The 15,377-nt window shown below is 53.2% G+C and overlaps 1 protein-coding gene across 2 annotated transcripts in view; it reads right to left on the reverse strand.

Moving 5' to 3' along the window:
* Positions 1-6,583: 6,583 nt before the first annotated feature.
* GFRA2 (GDNF family receptor alpha 2) overlaps positions 6,584-15,377 on the reverse strand; it is an 85,129-nt gene continuing 76,335 nt past the window's right edge. For both annotated transcript variants that reach the window (XM_041764887.1, XM_041764886.1), the window contains 2 exons: positions 8,888-8,941; positions 6,584-7,984 (listed from right to left, as the gene is read on the reverse strand). In XM_041764887.1, coding sequence (XP_041620821.1) covers positions 7,862-7,984; positions 8,888-8,941 — 177 coding nt within the window. In that variant the 3' untranslated portion in view covers positions 6,584-7,861. The remainder of the gene's footprint in view (positions 7,985-8,887; positions 8,942-15,377) is intronic.

Here is a 15,377-nt window from a genome sequence, read left to right on the forward strand (position 1 = left end):
GTTCCCCCAGATGCCTCTCTTCTGGCTGCAAGAGTTTGGGCACCCCCAAATCATGCCAGCCGTGGCAGCTGGGCCAATGCCGCCTGCAGACCTACTGGATGACAATTAGTCACTGTAGGCCTGGATGGTCCAAGTGGAGACAGCTTCGTGACCTCGGAGTGCTGAGCAGCATCCAGGTCGACATGGGGACTTGAGTGGGGAGGCCAGGACATGGCAGGCACCGCTCCATGTGGCCCTGGCAGGTGTTGACTCTGAGAAACGCTGCCTTGAAAGAAGAAATGGAGCAGAGCACGAGGGGCGCCACCATCCGCCAGACCCAGAATGAGCCCCACGGCAGCAGTCCAAAGCTCTGCACAAGACACTCGGTGAAAAATTGGAGCAACCAAGCGGGTGGCGGTGTTTATTGAAAGAGAGATGAATTCCGTCTCCTTCCAAGTCATTCTGTGCCGGGCTGGTGAGTTCAGAAATAGCTGGCAGTCATAAAATCACAGAATCCCATTTGTGGAAAGGAACCTCCGAGAGCAGTGCCTCTGACCCTTCCCTTTGTAGATGAGGAAAGGGGAGCCCGACCAGGTTAAGTGACTTGCCAACAGCCACGCAGGGGCTCTCAGGGGCCCCGCTGCCACACCCACCTTCTCGATGTGCATGTGTGACCCTTCTCCCCTCCCAGCCCTGGAATGGCAGCCTCGCTGCTTGCTCTCGGCCGCAGGCCCTGCTGCAGTATGTGCAGGAGCCCTCGTGCAAACCAGCTAGCAGTGCCCCCTCCACAGCCCCAGGAGGGCCTAGGGATGTGTGAGCTGAGTGCGGCTGAATTCCAGCCCCATCCATCTGCACGCCTCACTCATAGCTCCTGTGCAGAGCACGAGCGCAGCCCCCATGCTCCAGATCATAGCTCTGTGAGCACAGCCCCCAGGGTACCTGCTTCTTCTCCTCTCTCCTGCCCAGCCCCGGGGCCCTTCCTTCTGGTGCCCTCTACCACCAACTTCACCTCCCCTGTCACCATGGTAGACTGCTGGCTCTCTTTCTCTGACCCCAGGATGATTCCAGCCCCATCACCCATCAACACTCCCAACCACTAAAGCTCAGTGGTCAGCCTGCAGGCGATTGAGAGCTTGGTCTCAGAGATTATTTAGAGCAAGGGGAGGGGGGGCAAACTACGACCCCTAGGCCAAGTTCAGCCTGTGTCTGCTTTTGTAAATACAGTTTCATTGGAACACAGTCAGGCCCCGTGATTTACATATTGCCTAGGACTGCTTTCAAGCTACAAAGGCCAAGTTGGTAGTTGGCAACCAAGATGGCATGACCCACAAAGGCCATGATACTTATTATTTGGCCCTTTACAGAAAAACGTTTGCTGATCTCTGATCTAGAGCAACCTTTCTGAGGCTCAGAGAAGTTCAGGGACTTAACCGGTGGATGGCCAGCCAGACTCTGAGTGCAGGTCCCCTGACACCCAAGTGTACCCTATATTTCTTGAAGAGAGCCTGTGAGCTTAAACACGCCCAGACTCACGCCTCATTGCCAGCCTTGTTTCTATAGGAAAATCACAGAGGTGAGCCAGTTCTGCTCAGAAAGCATGAAGGTAATTCAGAATTCATCTCAAAAGAGGAGCCTGGGGCTCCATCCCCCCAAGGTTGTTCCCAAGAACCCATGGTCGCTAAGTCGTTCTGCTCTTGCCTTGCGCCCACCAGGACTCCACGCCAGCCTGTTGCCTGTGGGTGCTGACATCGTCCTCAGGCCCCACAGTCGATCAATGCTTCCTGGTCTCCATTTGGGGCTGATGACCTGAAATGCATTTGCCCTAGTGCCCTTGAGCTGAGATGTCACTGCAGCAGCATATCCTCTGCCATCATGCATGGAGAGGGGGTGGCCAATCAAAAGGACTCCAGAGAGCATGACATTTGGCTGCTCTATAGCCACTGTCCCCAGTAACTCATAAATCAAGTCAATATTTCTTTACAAATAACAAGTTTCCCTTTTTTTCTCTCCCCACTGCTCCTGCCCTCTCAACCCCACTTCACAGTGGTTCAAAGAGTGCAGTCCAGGGGCCTAATGACTACCATTTTCCTGTGTTTGCCACAAGGCATCTGGCTGCTAAGAGGAAGAGCCCTGGTGGGCCAGACAGGTGCTGAGAATCTGTGCAGGTCCAGGGTAGCACACCCACTGGTGAAGGGAGGGGCATGGCTGAGCAGCTGCCCACTGTGTGCCAGGCCCTTGGCCATTTCATCTCAACAAGTGTTGCTAAGAGGCAGCAACAGCCTGCCCATTTTACCGATGAGAAATCTAAAGCTCACACTGGACATGATCATTCAGCTGGTCAGTGACAGATTTGTAAATCAAGCTCAGGTCCACCTGAACCTCAATGTATCCTTTTTCCTCCACACCATGGTGTCCCCAAGGCAAGAGTCTAATGAGCAGGTTCAGAGTCTAATGAGCAGGTTCCTAGATGGTGAGGCTCCATCCTCAAGAGGCCATCTGCCAGCCAAAGCTGTTTCCCCACAAGGTCCACACCCCTCCCAGCACACCCAGAGGTGGAACACTCCCCATCAGGAAGACCCTGGGGTGAGCCACGTCCACAGCAGCATCTTCCTTGCGCTTCTCTCCTGTCTTGAGTCCACACTGCATTGGATTTAATGAACTGCGTTTACAGAACTCCCTCACCTTGTGCCCTGTAGGCTGGGCGGGGAAGGAAAACACAGCAATGAAGCCGATCCACTGGAGCCCCCCAGGGAAGTCTTCATCAGGCCAGCACAGTGCAGGGCACCGAGGCGGGAGCTCAGCTCGGGCAGCAGCCTGGCACAGCAGCTTGAGCCCAGACCAGGCAGCGCACCTGGGCTTGCGTCTGAGGGCAGCCACCCTCCCTCTGCACGATCTGGGGCAGGATCGTAACTTGTCTATGCTTCAGTCTGTAGAATGGGGAAAGAGAGCCAACGGCGCTGCATCCCCGTGGGAATGGCATGAGCTGATACTCATGCAGTTTCGGAATAGTGTCTGGCACATGGTGAGAGCTATGTAGACACTAGTTAAATCTTATACATACATATTTTTAAATATCCGCGTTGCGTTTCGGTTTTGAGTAATGCTATTAAAATCCTCCTAAAATGCTCACTTCCCTTTCTCTGCTATGGAAGGTAGAGCACAAGAAAGCACTTTACTCCAGAAGTGAAATGTGGCAAATCGCATTCTGATTAACTGATGCTGCTCTGCACGACGCTGATTTTATAAACCGCATCTTGGTGAAGATTTCAAAGCTCTTTCCATTCCCTCGCTTGTTTTAAGTTAGGAGTGTAACGATGAAGTAGCATAGCTGGGCTTTTAGAAAACACATCTGAACTTAGAAATTCTAAGTGGTCAGGTGGGCAGATGGGGCCGGCCCCGCCTTGCTCAGACACCCGGCAGGAAAAGCCCCTGGATGTGGACCTCTGTGTCTCTCCCCCTCCAGAGCTGGCTCAGCATTGAGAAGGACCTTAACTATCATCTAAGAGAAATTTGTAGATGAGGTAGGGTTGAAGAGGATGATACCCACCACTAAGAATGATATCAATATTTTACCAGTTTGGGCTCCAAATGACATTGGCTTTTCCTTTAAAAATTAGATCTATTTCTAAAAGATAAATATCTACTCTCCACTGAGACTTTAAAAGAATGGGCAACAGACTGTGACTACATTTACTTGTATTAACACGGAAGGTATGGCCAGTTTTATCCCTTGGTTTCCTAGCCTACAAGAGAGGGAAGACCCAGCTTGAACTCACTTCACAAATTAAAAAAGACTGGCAAGGAATTTCCCCCATGGCAGGCAACACTGGGGCTTTGTGCTTATATGAGGAAAGGCAAATCTTTGTCTCATATAGGCATTAGGGAGTCCCTAGAACAGGGCTGGCGACTAGAGACAGGGACACGCACCCACATGTGCATGCACACCCCCCCCCCATGAGGCCCTTGGGATGAAGCTAAGCCACTGCAGGTGGACCATCAGACCCTGGGAACCCAAGGACCAGCAGTTAACCAGATAGGGGAGGCTAAACCAGGGCTCCTGGGTGGGCATCTCAGTAAGCAGGTGAGTCATGGACAGGTGCCAAGACGCAGGTGACAGTTGGCCACCCTGGCAGCCCTGGAGTGGCCTGCCATTAAGAAGGTCTTGTGGAGACAGTAGGACCCAGCTAGGGCATAAGGATGGGGTCAGGGCTTGTGTCTTAGAAGGACTCAAGAGAGCAGAGTTGGGCTCAGTCCTGAGAAACCTATGCTGGCAAGCAGGTCATAAACGTAGGGTGTGGGATGCAAGGAACTGATAATGACCCTGCATCTGGTCTCAGAACAAGGTAGAAGTTCAGCTCTGCAGCTCACCACCAAGGTCAGCCCAGGACCAGGGCACAGCCCACTTGATGTGGAGTCCTCTGTGATCCTGAACTGGCTTTCTGGGATCCACTGCCATCACAGGTCTCCACTGGGCCTTCAGCACAGTCTGAGTGGTCCTAGCTATGTCAGTTAGAGGAGGGCAGCAGGGCATTGAGCCAGGCAGGAAGCAGAGGTCTGGGTTCTTGGCTGAGCAAAACTGTCCCAGGCTAGAAGCTTCCGCAGGGAGGAGGAAAGCATTCCTATGTGGTCATCGTCTTGACAAGGTATTGAGGCCTGGTTGCAGATAGATGCATGCCCCAGATCAGGAATCCCCAAGGGGCTAGTGGCAAAGAAAGCACATTGTACAGACTGTGCTGATGGGGTAAAGGCACAGTGAGCCCCTGCCTCATGCAGCTGACTCTCCCCAGAAGAACTCTAAAATAAGTTCAGCTCTATCTCTGGAGCCCCTACCAATCTTCTGATTTTGTTCCCGATCCTCTTTACTTAACTGCTCCCCAAACTGAATCTCAAGGTCTAAGCCCAAATGTCTTAATGTTACTAAGATTCCTTCAAACCATTAAACTAATTAGCATTAAGGTAGTGATATTTTATTCTTCCCAGTTTTACTTATATATTTGGAAAGGATTGCAGAGAACAGGAATCATCTCAACCAAAGGAATGAATATTTAACAGTAAAATTTCAGCTATGTGATATCTGGACAAGGAGAGGTTTTAAGACAGAGTAAAGCTGGCACCTCCATTTCCTTTTGGGAAATTTTCTCTCCATTACACAAGCTAAGGGCTTCTATCACTTAGGAATGTCAGACATGACATATTCTCCTCTCCCACCAAAGTATGGCAGGAGGTGGGCACCAGGCCCCAGTACAGCCAGTTGGACAACAGTTGGTGGTCCGTCATCTCAGAGGCAGCTGCATGCTGACCCTGTAGATCATGCCTTCTGTCCCTTCAGATGTCCTTTGGTTCCTGCCCTGGCCTTCCCTGGTGCCCCCACCTTCCACTGATTCTGTGAGTCTTTTCCACCCAAAGCCTTTTAGTTAGCCAGTCTTCCCTGTTCACAAAGAACATGGATTGGGATGCCTGGGTGGCTCAGTGATTGAGCATCTGCCTCCGGCTCAGGGTATGATTCCGGGGTCCTGGGATTGAGTCTCACATCGGGCTCCTTGCAGGGAGCCTGCTTCTCCCTCTGCCTATGTCTCTGCCTCTCTCTGTCTCTCATGAATAAATAAATAAAATCTTTAAAACAAAACAAAACCAGAAACAACATGGATTCCCAAGTAAACTCCACCGCCACCTCAGCCCAGAGTAAGGCCAGTGGTGGCTGGGGAAGAGGACTGGCTGGCCCACTGTCAACTCCGCGCATGGGCTAGAACCTGGACACCACACTAATCACGCCCATGGGCCAATGTGGCCAATGTTTCTGCAACTGGAAACAAGAGCCATTGGGGGGAGGATCCAGAATTGGGAGACTGAAAAACAGCATCTCATCTCCTAATGGCGACAGGATGGGATCATGTGCGGTCCTGACAGTGGGAACATCCCCCACGTGGCAGTCTTGCTCCCCTCTCACCATGTGCACACACTCATACACGCATGTGAACACACACACACACACACACACACACACACTCAGCCAGTAAGCATCGTCCCAGCCTTCTCCAAGGAGAATCTCTCCAGGAGTGTCCAGGTGGAGCCTGAGTGGTAAACGGAGAAAAAGAGAAGAAGGCATGGACCACAGTCATCTTCCTTCTCTGGTGGGACCCAGAAGGCCAGGTCCTTGCCTTCAGAGTCACATACCTTAAATTAACCAGGAGTCCCAGTGGGAATAATACACCTCCCTCTACGTAACACCAACAGGGCCACTAAACGGGACCACCCAGGTAGCCTTAAAACCAAAACAGACCCGAGGCATCAAGGTCAAGTTGTCTCCCACCCTTCCATCCCCACTGCTGCTTGCTTTCAAGGCTGGGACCAACAGGCCTTGGCACTGATTGGTAAGGGGAGGCAGGAGAGGACGGACCTGGCAGGTTCAGCACAGCCAGGATGCAGAGATCCACCAAGTGGAAACCATCTCCTAAAGGAGCTCCATCACCCACACCAAAGACACAGGACGGATGTAGACACATGTGCACACACTCCCCCCAGGGCCCACCACGAGCCCAGGTAAGCACTGGGCCAAGAACAAAATATGGGGAGAAGGCACACCGGGAGTGAGGCAGAAGGCAAACTGCTTCCTAGTATGTTTATTGGAGCCTTGGCTACGTATGAATACGGATCAGAAACCCCCCTCCACAGCCCAGTCAGCCCGACGGAGGCAGAGACACAGGGAGTCAATCTCCTTTTTTTCCCATTATAGACAACATTATTAAAAAAAATAAACTTTACAATAATACATTTTCGCTCATCTGTTGGGGGTATTATTTCGATAGTTTTGTCTCTTAAAAAAAGGAAAAAAGGGGGAACCACACTATATATGTATATGGATGTGTATATACATATATGTTGAGAAAGGAGTCGTGTTATGTACATACAGTTGGTGTTCGTCTGGGAAATGAGGAGAGAACATGGGAAAGAGGAACGGGGAGCCGAGAGGAGGAGAGAGGCTGCAGCCACCAGAGCGTGGTGCTGCCAGGCATCCCACCATGCTCTTCTCTGCCCCTCTCAGAGACCCCTTTCCCCGGGGGGCGGGGGAGAGACCCACCAAATGGACCCATAAGAAACCAGAAGAGCCAACAAAGGATCATTTCTCTTTGATTTCAAAATTCCTGCCACCAAAGAGGAAGCAGCAGCCTTGAGCTGGTACCCAAGCTTTGCTCCCTCTGCCCAAGGGAATGAGCTCCGGAGCCCCCTGGAACTGGCCCCAGCACCCCCTCGAGGCCACAGTCAGGGAACCCAGTGCCACACCCTCCACAGGCATCGCTGGGGGTTCCCAGGTCAGATGCAGACCCACACGACCCACAGACAGAGAGGGTAAAATAAACTCCATCCTTGAAGCCAAGTGGGGGTGCTGAGGTACCCAGCTGGACCCCCAGCAGCCAGCCTCTCTGCCCTGCTGCCTGACACCCTCTGCCAAGCCCCCCACAGGTCCCTGGAGTGGGTAAGCTTGAGAAGGGCAGTCACCCTGCCCCCAGTTCGCATCAACACAGCCACAAGTCCCTTGGGCTGCAGGGGTGTCATCCTGGTCTCTTATGTCAGCAGGATCCAGAGAGGAAAACACCAGGAGAAAGTGAAGGGCACGTCTAGACCCTTGGCACCCATCCTCAGCGCTGGGTTCCCCTTGCCGAGGGATCTGTGGGCCAGCTCTCAGGCTGCCCGCCTGCTTGTCTGTTTGGTTTAGAAAAACTTCTCCAGAGAAGAAACCTGGGAGGAGACAGGTTCAGAGACAAGGTGGGGAAAAAATTTTTTTTGCAAGGTGTGTGTGTGTGTCTGTGTGTGTTTCCATTTTGCCAGGCGGGTGTTCTCATCTGTGTAGTTTCCGGAAATCTCCCAACACGGTTTCCAGAGCCTACAAGGCCAACTTCAGCATCAGGAAGGAGACAGCGGTCAAGGCAGCCGACGGTCTGGCTCTGCAGGGGCCTGAGTTAGGTTTGATCACCTTTTTACTCCCTGGGATGATATTGGTTGTGAGCTGCAGCCGTGGCATAAGGGGAAACAGAAGCAAAGAACACAACAAAAGACAGAAAACCAAGTGAGTCAGCAGGCCCGGGATCAGACAAAGAAAAGGACTCAAGAAGTTGAGTCCTCAAGCCCCTGCCCTCCCCGTCCCCCCAAGGGACCCTGCTCTGTGCTCGCCTGCAGAGGGAGCGGGCTTCTGTGGAGCTGAGCTGGGCCCTGGGCTCCGGGAGCCAAAGCAGCAGTGCCCAGGAAAATGGGCTGATGCTGCCAGGTGAGGACGAGGGCCTATGGACACAGAGCAGAGAGGAGGGCCATGGTACTTCGATCTCAAGAAGTTCCCAGGGTCCACAAGTACCTGCTTCTTGAGAGGAGAAGAGAGGCGGGAGAAACTCTGTCCTTCCTGTTCCTAAATTTCTTTGAATCCCTCTGCTCCATAAAGCTTCCTTGCACATCTGTGTCTGAGTTCCCTCCTCCTCTAGCAGCTTACGCTTCCTTTCCTTTTTATACATATATAAATACCTACACACACACTACAGATGTGGCCAAAGAGACGCTCCTGTGTTGGGGCCTCCTTCTAGGAAGGGACTGTGTCTTTTCCCATCTCGCTACCTCTTCAACATCGCAAAACCAGCATAGAGCAGGTGCTCAGGACACTTGTCATAAAGAGTCAGGAAGGCTGGAGATGGCCTCTGCTCAGAGCGGCTGCTTGTGTCTCACCCAAGGAGACGGACCGAGGGTGCTGGCTGCTGCCCTGGATGCTTAGCACGGTGAGTGCCCACCCAGGTCCAGGTGGGTCAGAAGCTCAACTAGTCAGGCCCACGCAATGGGATCTAGGGGCTCCAAGTCCAAGACTCCCCTGGGAAACATCCCCCTTCTGGCCCTTGCACCCACCCGCCCACTTCTGCCCTTCACTCACCTCTGTGAAGCACATGCTTAACTCTTTGGAGTTATTGGCCTTCAGTCCCTGTTCCTGTGGAAGAGAAGGTGCTGGTAAGCCCAGGCCACCAGAGCCAGCTCTCTGGCCGAGCTTTGTCCTATGACTTGCATGAGATCAAATACTCCACGGCCCTGCCACCCACCACTGGCAGCATTAAACAAGCACATGGTACATGAGAAGATGTTGGCTGAATCCCAAGCAGCAAAATAAGAACCTTGTCCCCTTCTCACACCACCAGCACTTAGGTCCTATCTCCCCAGGGCTCCTGGAGAGGAGACTCCTAGCTCTGCAGTCCAGCTTGAGGCATTATGTAGTCATAAGCCATTTGCATATCTGTCTACTATACTCGGAGCTCCTCTTGACAAGGCAGGGATCGTGGCTTCTTTTCCTTGCATTGGGCAGTGTCTGGCTCATAACATAAGCTTAGTAAATGCTTTACTAGATGCAGGAAAGGATGAATCAATGAATGAATGTCATAGATCAGAACAGGAATCCAAGTGCCAGCTCCAAAAAGCTCATACGCCTTTATCTGGGCTTGTGGGGAAGAGAACTGTAATTGGTTAGTGATGTCTACTGCTGCTGCATGTTAGGAAGACATCTGGCAACGGGGGCAAGTGTTGGCCATTCCACCCTAAACAGATGTGGGACACCTGGGAGCTCAGTGGCCAAGGTGAGGAATGAGAAAGGAAGGCTGGCTTGCTGATGCTTCCAGGGTTCTCTACTCTTGGCATAACCACTTGGATGCAGGACTAGGGAGTGTGCATGAGAACCGTCCTTTGTTATCATCATCATAATGATCCATGGGAACCAGCTGGGGGACATGGTGTTTCTGGCTTTGAAAGGCTTGGTTCCCAAGGCACTTGTGGGGACGCTCTGGCCACCAAAAGCACCGGGAAGCCCAAGAAATTATTCCTAAATCACTGCTCTTGGTCAAAAGTATCAATAATCCCTTAAACATCATACGTAATCTACCACCCAGGGCATCTGGTCAGCTAAATAAGGCCCCAGCTGTCACACAGAGGCCAGCCAAAATCTAAGTCACTACCAATGGTGGAGACGTGACCACAGTGATGATGAACACAATAGGAATGGAACCAGGGACCTGACCCAAGAAGATCCTGTTCAAGACTACAATGCCAGCTAGTGATTCCGGGTGCCAAGATCCAGCCGGGCTGAGCCGCCCACCTTTGTGCCTGCAGAAGTACCCTTTGGAACCCAAGGGCTGGATTCTACGGCCTCTACCAAGTGCAGCTCCAGCCAGGGCTGTCAGAGGCCACGGTGGGACAGAGCCTGCCCACCTCACCTACCGGCTGTGCTGAGCACCAGGGACATCCTGGGCCACATGGCCCAGTACCTGCTTCTCCTGGCCTTCTTTCCCATTCTCACTGGTTCTAGGGGTGGCAAGTCCTTGCCCCGTCCTGTGCAACCCGTCCCCACAATGTCAGTAACTATGCAACCTGTGTAGAACTAGACAGTCAGGATCAACGTCCTCACCCCCACTTCAAACAAAGCAACTGTTATTGTTTTATATGTTGGAGTTGGGTTCAACCAGTGGGGTAGAGCGGGGGAGGAGGTGAGATCTGAAGGTGGACACCCTGCAGAGCCGGCCTCTGGCTGGATTGTGCTCTCAGAATGAGTGGACTTGACAGGTTCCTCTTAAAAGAAGAGAGGAGAGGGGGCTGATGGCAAATATTTGAGGAAAAAGGGGGGGGGGAGAAGGAGCAAGAGGAAAGAAGTAAGTAAGAGAGGAAGAAGAGTAGAGAGAAAAAGGAGAGGCACACCCCAGGAGCCCAGGAGCACATGGCAGGGAGGTTAGGGGTGATGGGGCGGCAGAGGGGGACAGAAGGGAGTAGGAGGCAGGGAACAGAGAGGAAGGGAGGGCACAGAGGAGGAGGAGGAGGATAGACAAGGAGAGGAAGCTGCAGAGGAGTGTCTCCATCCTCTCATCAGACCCACATTAACAGAAATGGGAGAAAGTGACACAGCTCCCTGGGCCGGCCCCAAGGCAATCCCTGACAGGTGCCACAGGGACTCTGGTGGGAGAGAAGGATGGGCCTCCACAAAGATCAGGGATAGGACCCCTCCCTGCTCCCCATGCCCCATGTCACCCACTGTGTATCCATCACCCACAGCATTTACTAAGTCCTTCTGAACCAAAGACGTGTCTGTCCCATAGGCCCCAGAGCCACAGCTACACACTGAATGTGTGCTGACGGCCCAGGTGACATCGGGCTTCCTCTTGCTGTCCTAAAGTACCTCCTTCCGGTGCCCAGAAATCTAGCTTACAGGTTTTTATCCTCACAGACCCATCCGGCCTTGCTTTTTAAACCAAAGGGTCCTGGGATCCCTGGGTGGCGCAGCGGTTTGGCGCCTGCCTTTGGCCCAGGGCGCGATCCTGGAGACCCGGGATCGAATCCCACATCGGGCTTCCGGTGCATGGAGCCTGCTTCTCCCTCTGCCTGTGTCTCTGCCTATCTCTCTCTCTGTATGACTATCATAAATAAATAATAATAAAAAAAAAATTTTAAAAAAATAAAAAATAAAAAAAATAAACCAAAGGGTCCTAATCCTTGGTATCCATCACCGCGGGACAATCCCTGGATCCAAGGAAGAGCCCGAGAGGCCCCTGGGCTCAAGTCTTATTCATCCAGGCAAGTCACATCATCTACTGTAACATACGTTTTATCATCTATAAAATAGGGATAGACCAACGTACCTCCCTGACCCACCGTGACAACTACATGAGGCAGGGCATCTGGCACAGCAAGGCTCCGCACACCCATAAGGGTCCCTTCATTCCACAAGGTGCGAAGCTGAGCCAAGCTTAGTTTTGCACCCTAAGGCAGGGCCATGAGAAATGCAGGCAGGGCCCAGGAAGAGGCTTTGAGGGGAAAGCCAGGGCCAGCTGTAGCCTGGGGCTACCCAGACCCTGCTTGACCACCACTCAAAAAGCAAAGGGCAGAGAGCAGTCTCCGCCCCAGGTGGACAGGGCCACCTGACCTCCAGCAGACACAGAGCAGTCAGTGAAGGTCCCCCGTGGTGACCCTGAGACCCTCCCCCAGCGCTGGCCACACAGAGCAGTGCGGGCCTTTGCCCACCAGATGACTTCTCTGAAAGCGGCCTACGGGCAAGGTGAGGAGAGAAGATTCCACCACCTAATGACAAAACCATCAGGGGCTCGAATCCACTGCTTCTCTCCATCACCATTAACTTTCCCCATGGCTCCCGCAAGGGGCTCCAAAAATGAACGAGTCACAGTCTGCTCACACCCTACTGTGAGAATAAACATCTACATGGTCACCTCAGTGTCAGTTAAGAAAACAGGAGCAGAAGAGGCCACCTCCCTCCCCAAATCCCCCCAGCTCCAGGCTGCCCTCTGATGCCCATCTCACCCAATCTTCTTGGGCTCCTATGTAGGAAGTTTAGGGGAACAGAGGTTAATTGCTCCAACCCCTGCCCCATCCCCATCCCAACCCTGAGCCTCTCCTTCCCTCAAGGCAAGCCCTGAGACTGTGGGGGTATGTATCTCAAAGGGCACAGGTCTGGGCTGCAAGGGTGGCAGGGAGCAGAGCTTTCAAGAGTAAATCCCTCAGACATGGAGGCAGGTTCTTGGCTATACTGCAGGCTGCCTCCAGAAGTTTAGAAGGAGCAGGTGGCCCTAGGGACCTGACCCGGGATAGGAGCACAGACACAGAAGAAGAAGGAAAATGGCAGCAAAGGCGAAGTTCATCCTTCTAGAAATTTCTCCCAGGGGGGTTCTTGCCCAGACAGTTGGAAGGAATTATTATCTTCCTCTTCTTCCCTGCCCACCTCTGTCCCTACTCCTAAATCTAGGTCTGACTGTCCCAGGACCTTGCCCATGTGGCTTGGGTCCCAGGGGCCAAGCCCAGCGTTGCATCCGTGGGAACACTGCGTCCTCTGCTTCTGGTCCCAGCCCCAGCTCCAAATCTCAAAGTCCTTGGCCACTTCCCTCCTGGCAGGCCCACCTGGTAACTCACTCCTCTTCCCCTCCATTCCTCGCCATCCCCTCATCCAGCCCTCCCATCTTGCCTACCTATGACTGTCAACTATGGCAGAGAGCACAGGGGTCTGCAAGGGCATCTCCTTTGCCAACCAATCTCTATCTGTCATCAGAATCTTCCCAAATTGCAGCACCCATCTTCCCATCACCACACTCCCCGGTCAAAGGCCTTTGGTGGCCCCTCCACACTCCCCACTTCAGCCTGCTAATCGGATTGTATTCCCACCCATCCTCCCCATGGCAGTACCCTGCGTTCTCACCCAACCCAGAGCCTGCTGTTCCTCTAGACCAGGGGGCAGGCAAACACTTTCTACAAAGGGCCTGGTTAGTAAGTATTTTAGGCAACTCTGCCTGTAGAGCATGGATAATATGTAAACAATGCGGCGTGGTTGTGTTCCAATAAAACTTGATTTATCCCAATAGGTAGCAGGCCAGATGTGGCCGGCAGGTTCCCTACCAGACCTGTTCTGTGCTATGCTGACTGTGTGCCCTTGCTCCTACTTGCCCGTCACCCACACCCTCACCCACTCCACTCCGTTCCACATCGCCACCTACTCAGCCCTCCCTGTTCTTCCAGGCCTAGCAGCGGGGTTAACTCTGCCCAAGAGTCCTCTGCTTCCACTCCCATCCAAAGCAGCCATCCAACCCCTGGATCCCACATCACTTTATCGGTTTTCCCCGTGTGCCTATGGCTTCCCCCCTCAATTATCTGGCATGCATCCTGTCCATCCTACCCGTGTGCGACCAAGGTATGGGCCTAGTGAGCTGGTCAGCCTCAGAGCTTGGAACAGAGTAACATGGAGTGAGGACTTATGTTGAATAAAGCCACTAATGAACAAATGAATGAACACTACAAGGGGGCCAAGACCAAGGGAAGAAAAGAGGGAATGTATTCAAATCTTTCGAAGCTTGGAAATGAGCCATATTTATAAATCAGGACTATACAACCCACTGAAAGGCCTCTCAGCACCCCAATCTGATGCCCACGGGCTTGTGCACTAGGTAAGAGATCCAGCCAGACAGCAGGCAGGATGAGGAGGAGACAAGAGCATCTGCAGGCTGCCAGGCCTACTGCAGGTGTGTGGTGAGGGGGGCTTGCATCAACCCCTCCAAATACATTTCTGATTCCCCCAGATGTGATGGGAAGTCCAAGGATAAGAGCAAAATTGGCTGGTAGAGACAAAAAGAGCAACGGAGACTGTGTTGCCAGGGCCCTGCAGCCCTGGGAAAGGCGAGACTCCAGTTGATCTGACGGGTCCCTGCAAACTGGCCCAGAAAAAAACACCGGGAATGCCAAGGACGCTGGAAACAAACCACGACCAGAGGAAGCAAGAACCAGCTGCCAGTCTCCCAGCCTCCCGCACCCACTGCACCACCCTGGTCCAGGCCTCGTCATGTGACAGAAGGTGGGGCCTGGACCCAATTTTCATGGATCCTCCACAGGAACATTGCTTCACCTTCCCACCCTCATGGCAGGTACACAGGCGGCATCGACGAGAAGGACGTAAGCCGAGCAGAGTTGCCCACAAGCAAGAAAGCACACAAGGCCTGTTCTAGAATGGAGAGAGCAGGATGTTCCAATAAACCCAATGAACTGGGGACTCTGGGTTCTTCCTCCCAACATCTCTTAAGCACCTACTCAATGCCACACACTGAGCCCTGGGGTACACAGAGCAACTAAGAGGGGGGAGACAGCCCCTATCCTTGGGGACGCTCAGCTGGGAGAGCAAGAAGAACACATCATGATGGGGGCTCAAGGGAGGCAAAGCAGGAGCAGAGTCAGGGGAACACTCTGGAAGGTGAATCCAAGTAGGATCTGCCATGCAGAGAGAGGAAAGACGGGCACTTCACTCCAAGGAGCCGACAGGTGCACGGGCCAGCATCTTGCTTACCACCGTCCTCGGGTCTACACCTGGGGAGGGGCTGACTGCACTTCAGAAACAAAGGGCCCCGGAGGAGAGTCCACGGCTGACCTGCTGCCTCCAGATCAGGGAGGGAATTCACACAGTGGTGTGTGTGTGCACATACACACCCTGGCAAGGCCAGAGGGACAGGGAGAGACCATTTTGCAGATCTTGCCATGCATTCTCCAAGTTCCAGAGAGTTCCAGGTAGGCAGGGCTGCCTGGAGTGGGGGTCCAGCCAGGAGTGGAAGCCTACGAGGGCAGGACTCAAAACAGCATCGAGGATGCCCAGACACAGGGCCAACTCGGGGGTCTCCTAGCTCCTGGCTCCTCTGTGGACACCCATGTTTTTGCTCAGCAGCCCCATGATGTAGACAAGAGTTCTTCGGGTTGCAGAGCCTGCCCCTCATCGTGGGAAAGCCCTCTGGGGTGGAAGATCCATCGCCCTGCAGAAGAAACTGTCCAGGAGCTGGCGGCCAGGGGCTCTGGACAAGTAACTGTCCTCGCCGAGCTTCCATCCTTTGGGGTTTGAGAACAAGATCTCA

Source organism: Vulpes lagopus, chromosome 8 (assembly GCF_018345385.1).
Source record: "Vulpes lagopus strain Blue_001 chromosome 8, ASM1834538v1, whole genome shotgun sequence".
In the NCBI taxonomy this organism is placed as follows: domain Eukaryota; kingdom Metazoa; phylum Chordata; class Mammalia; order Carnivora; family Canidae; genus Vulpes; species Vulpes lagopus.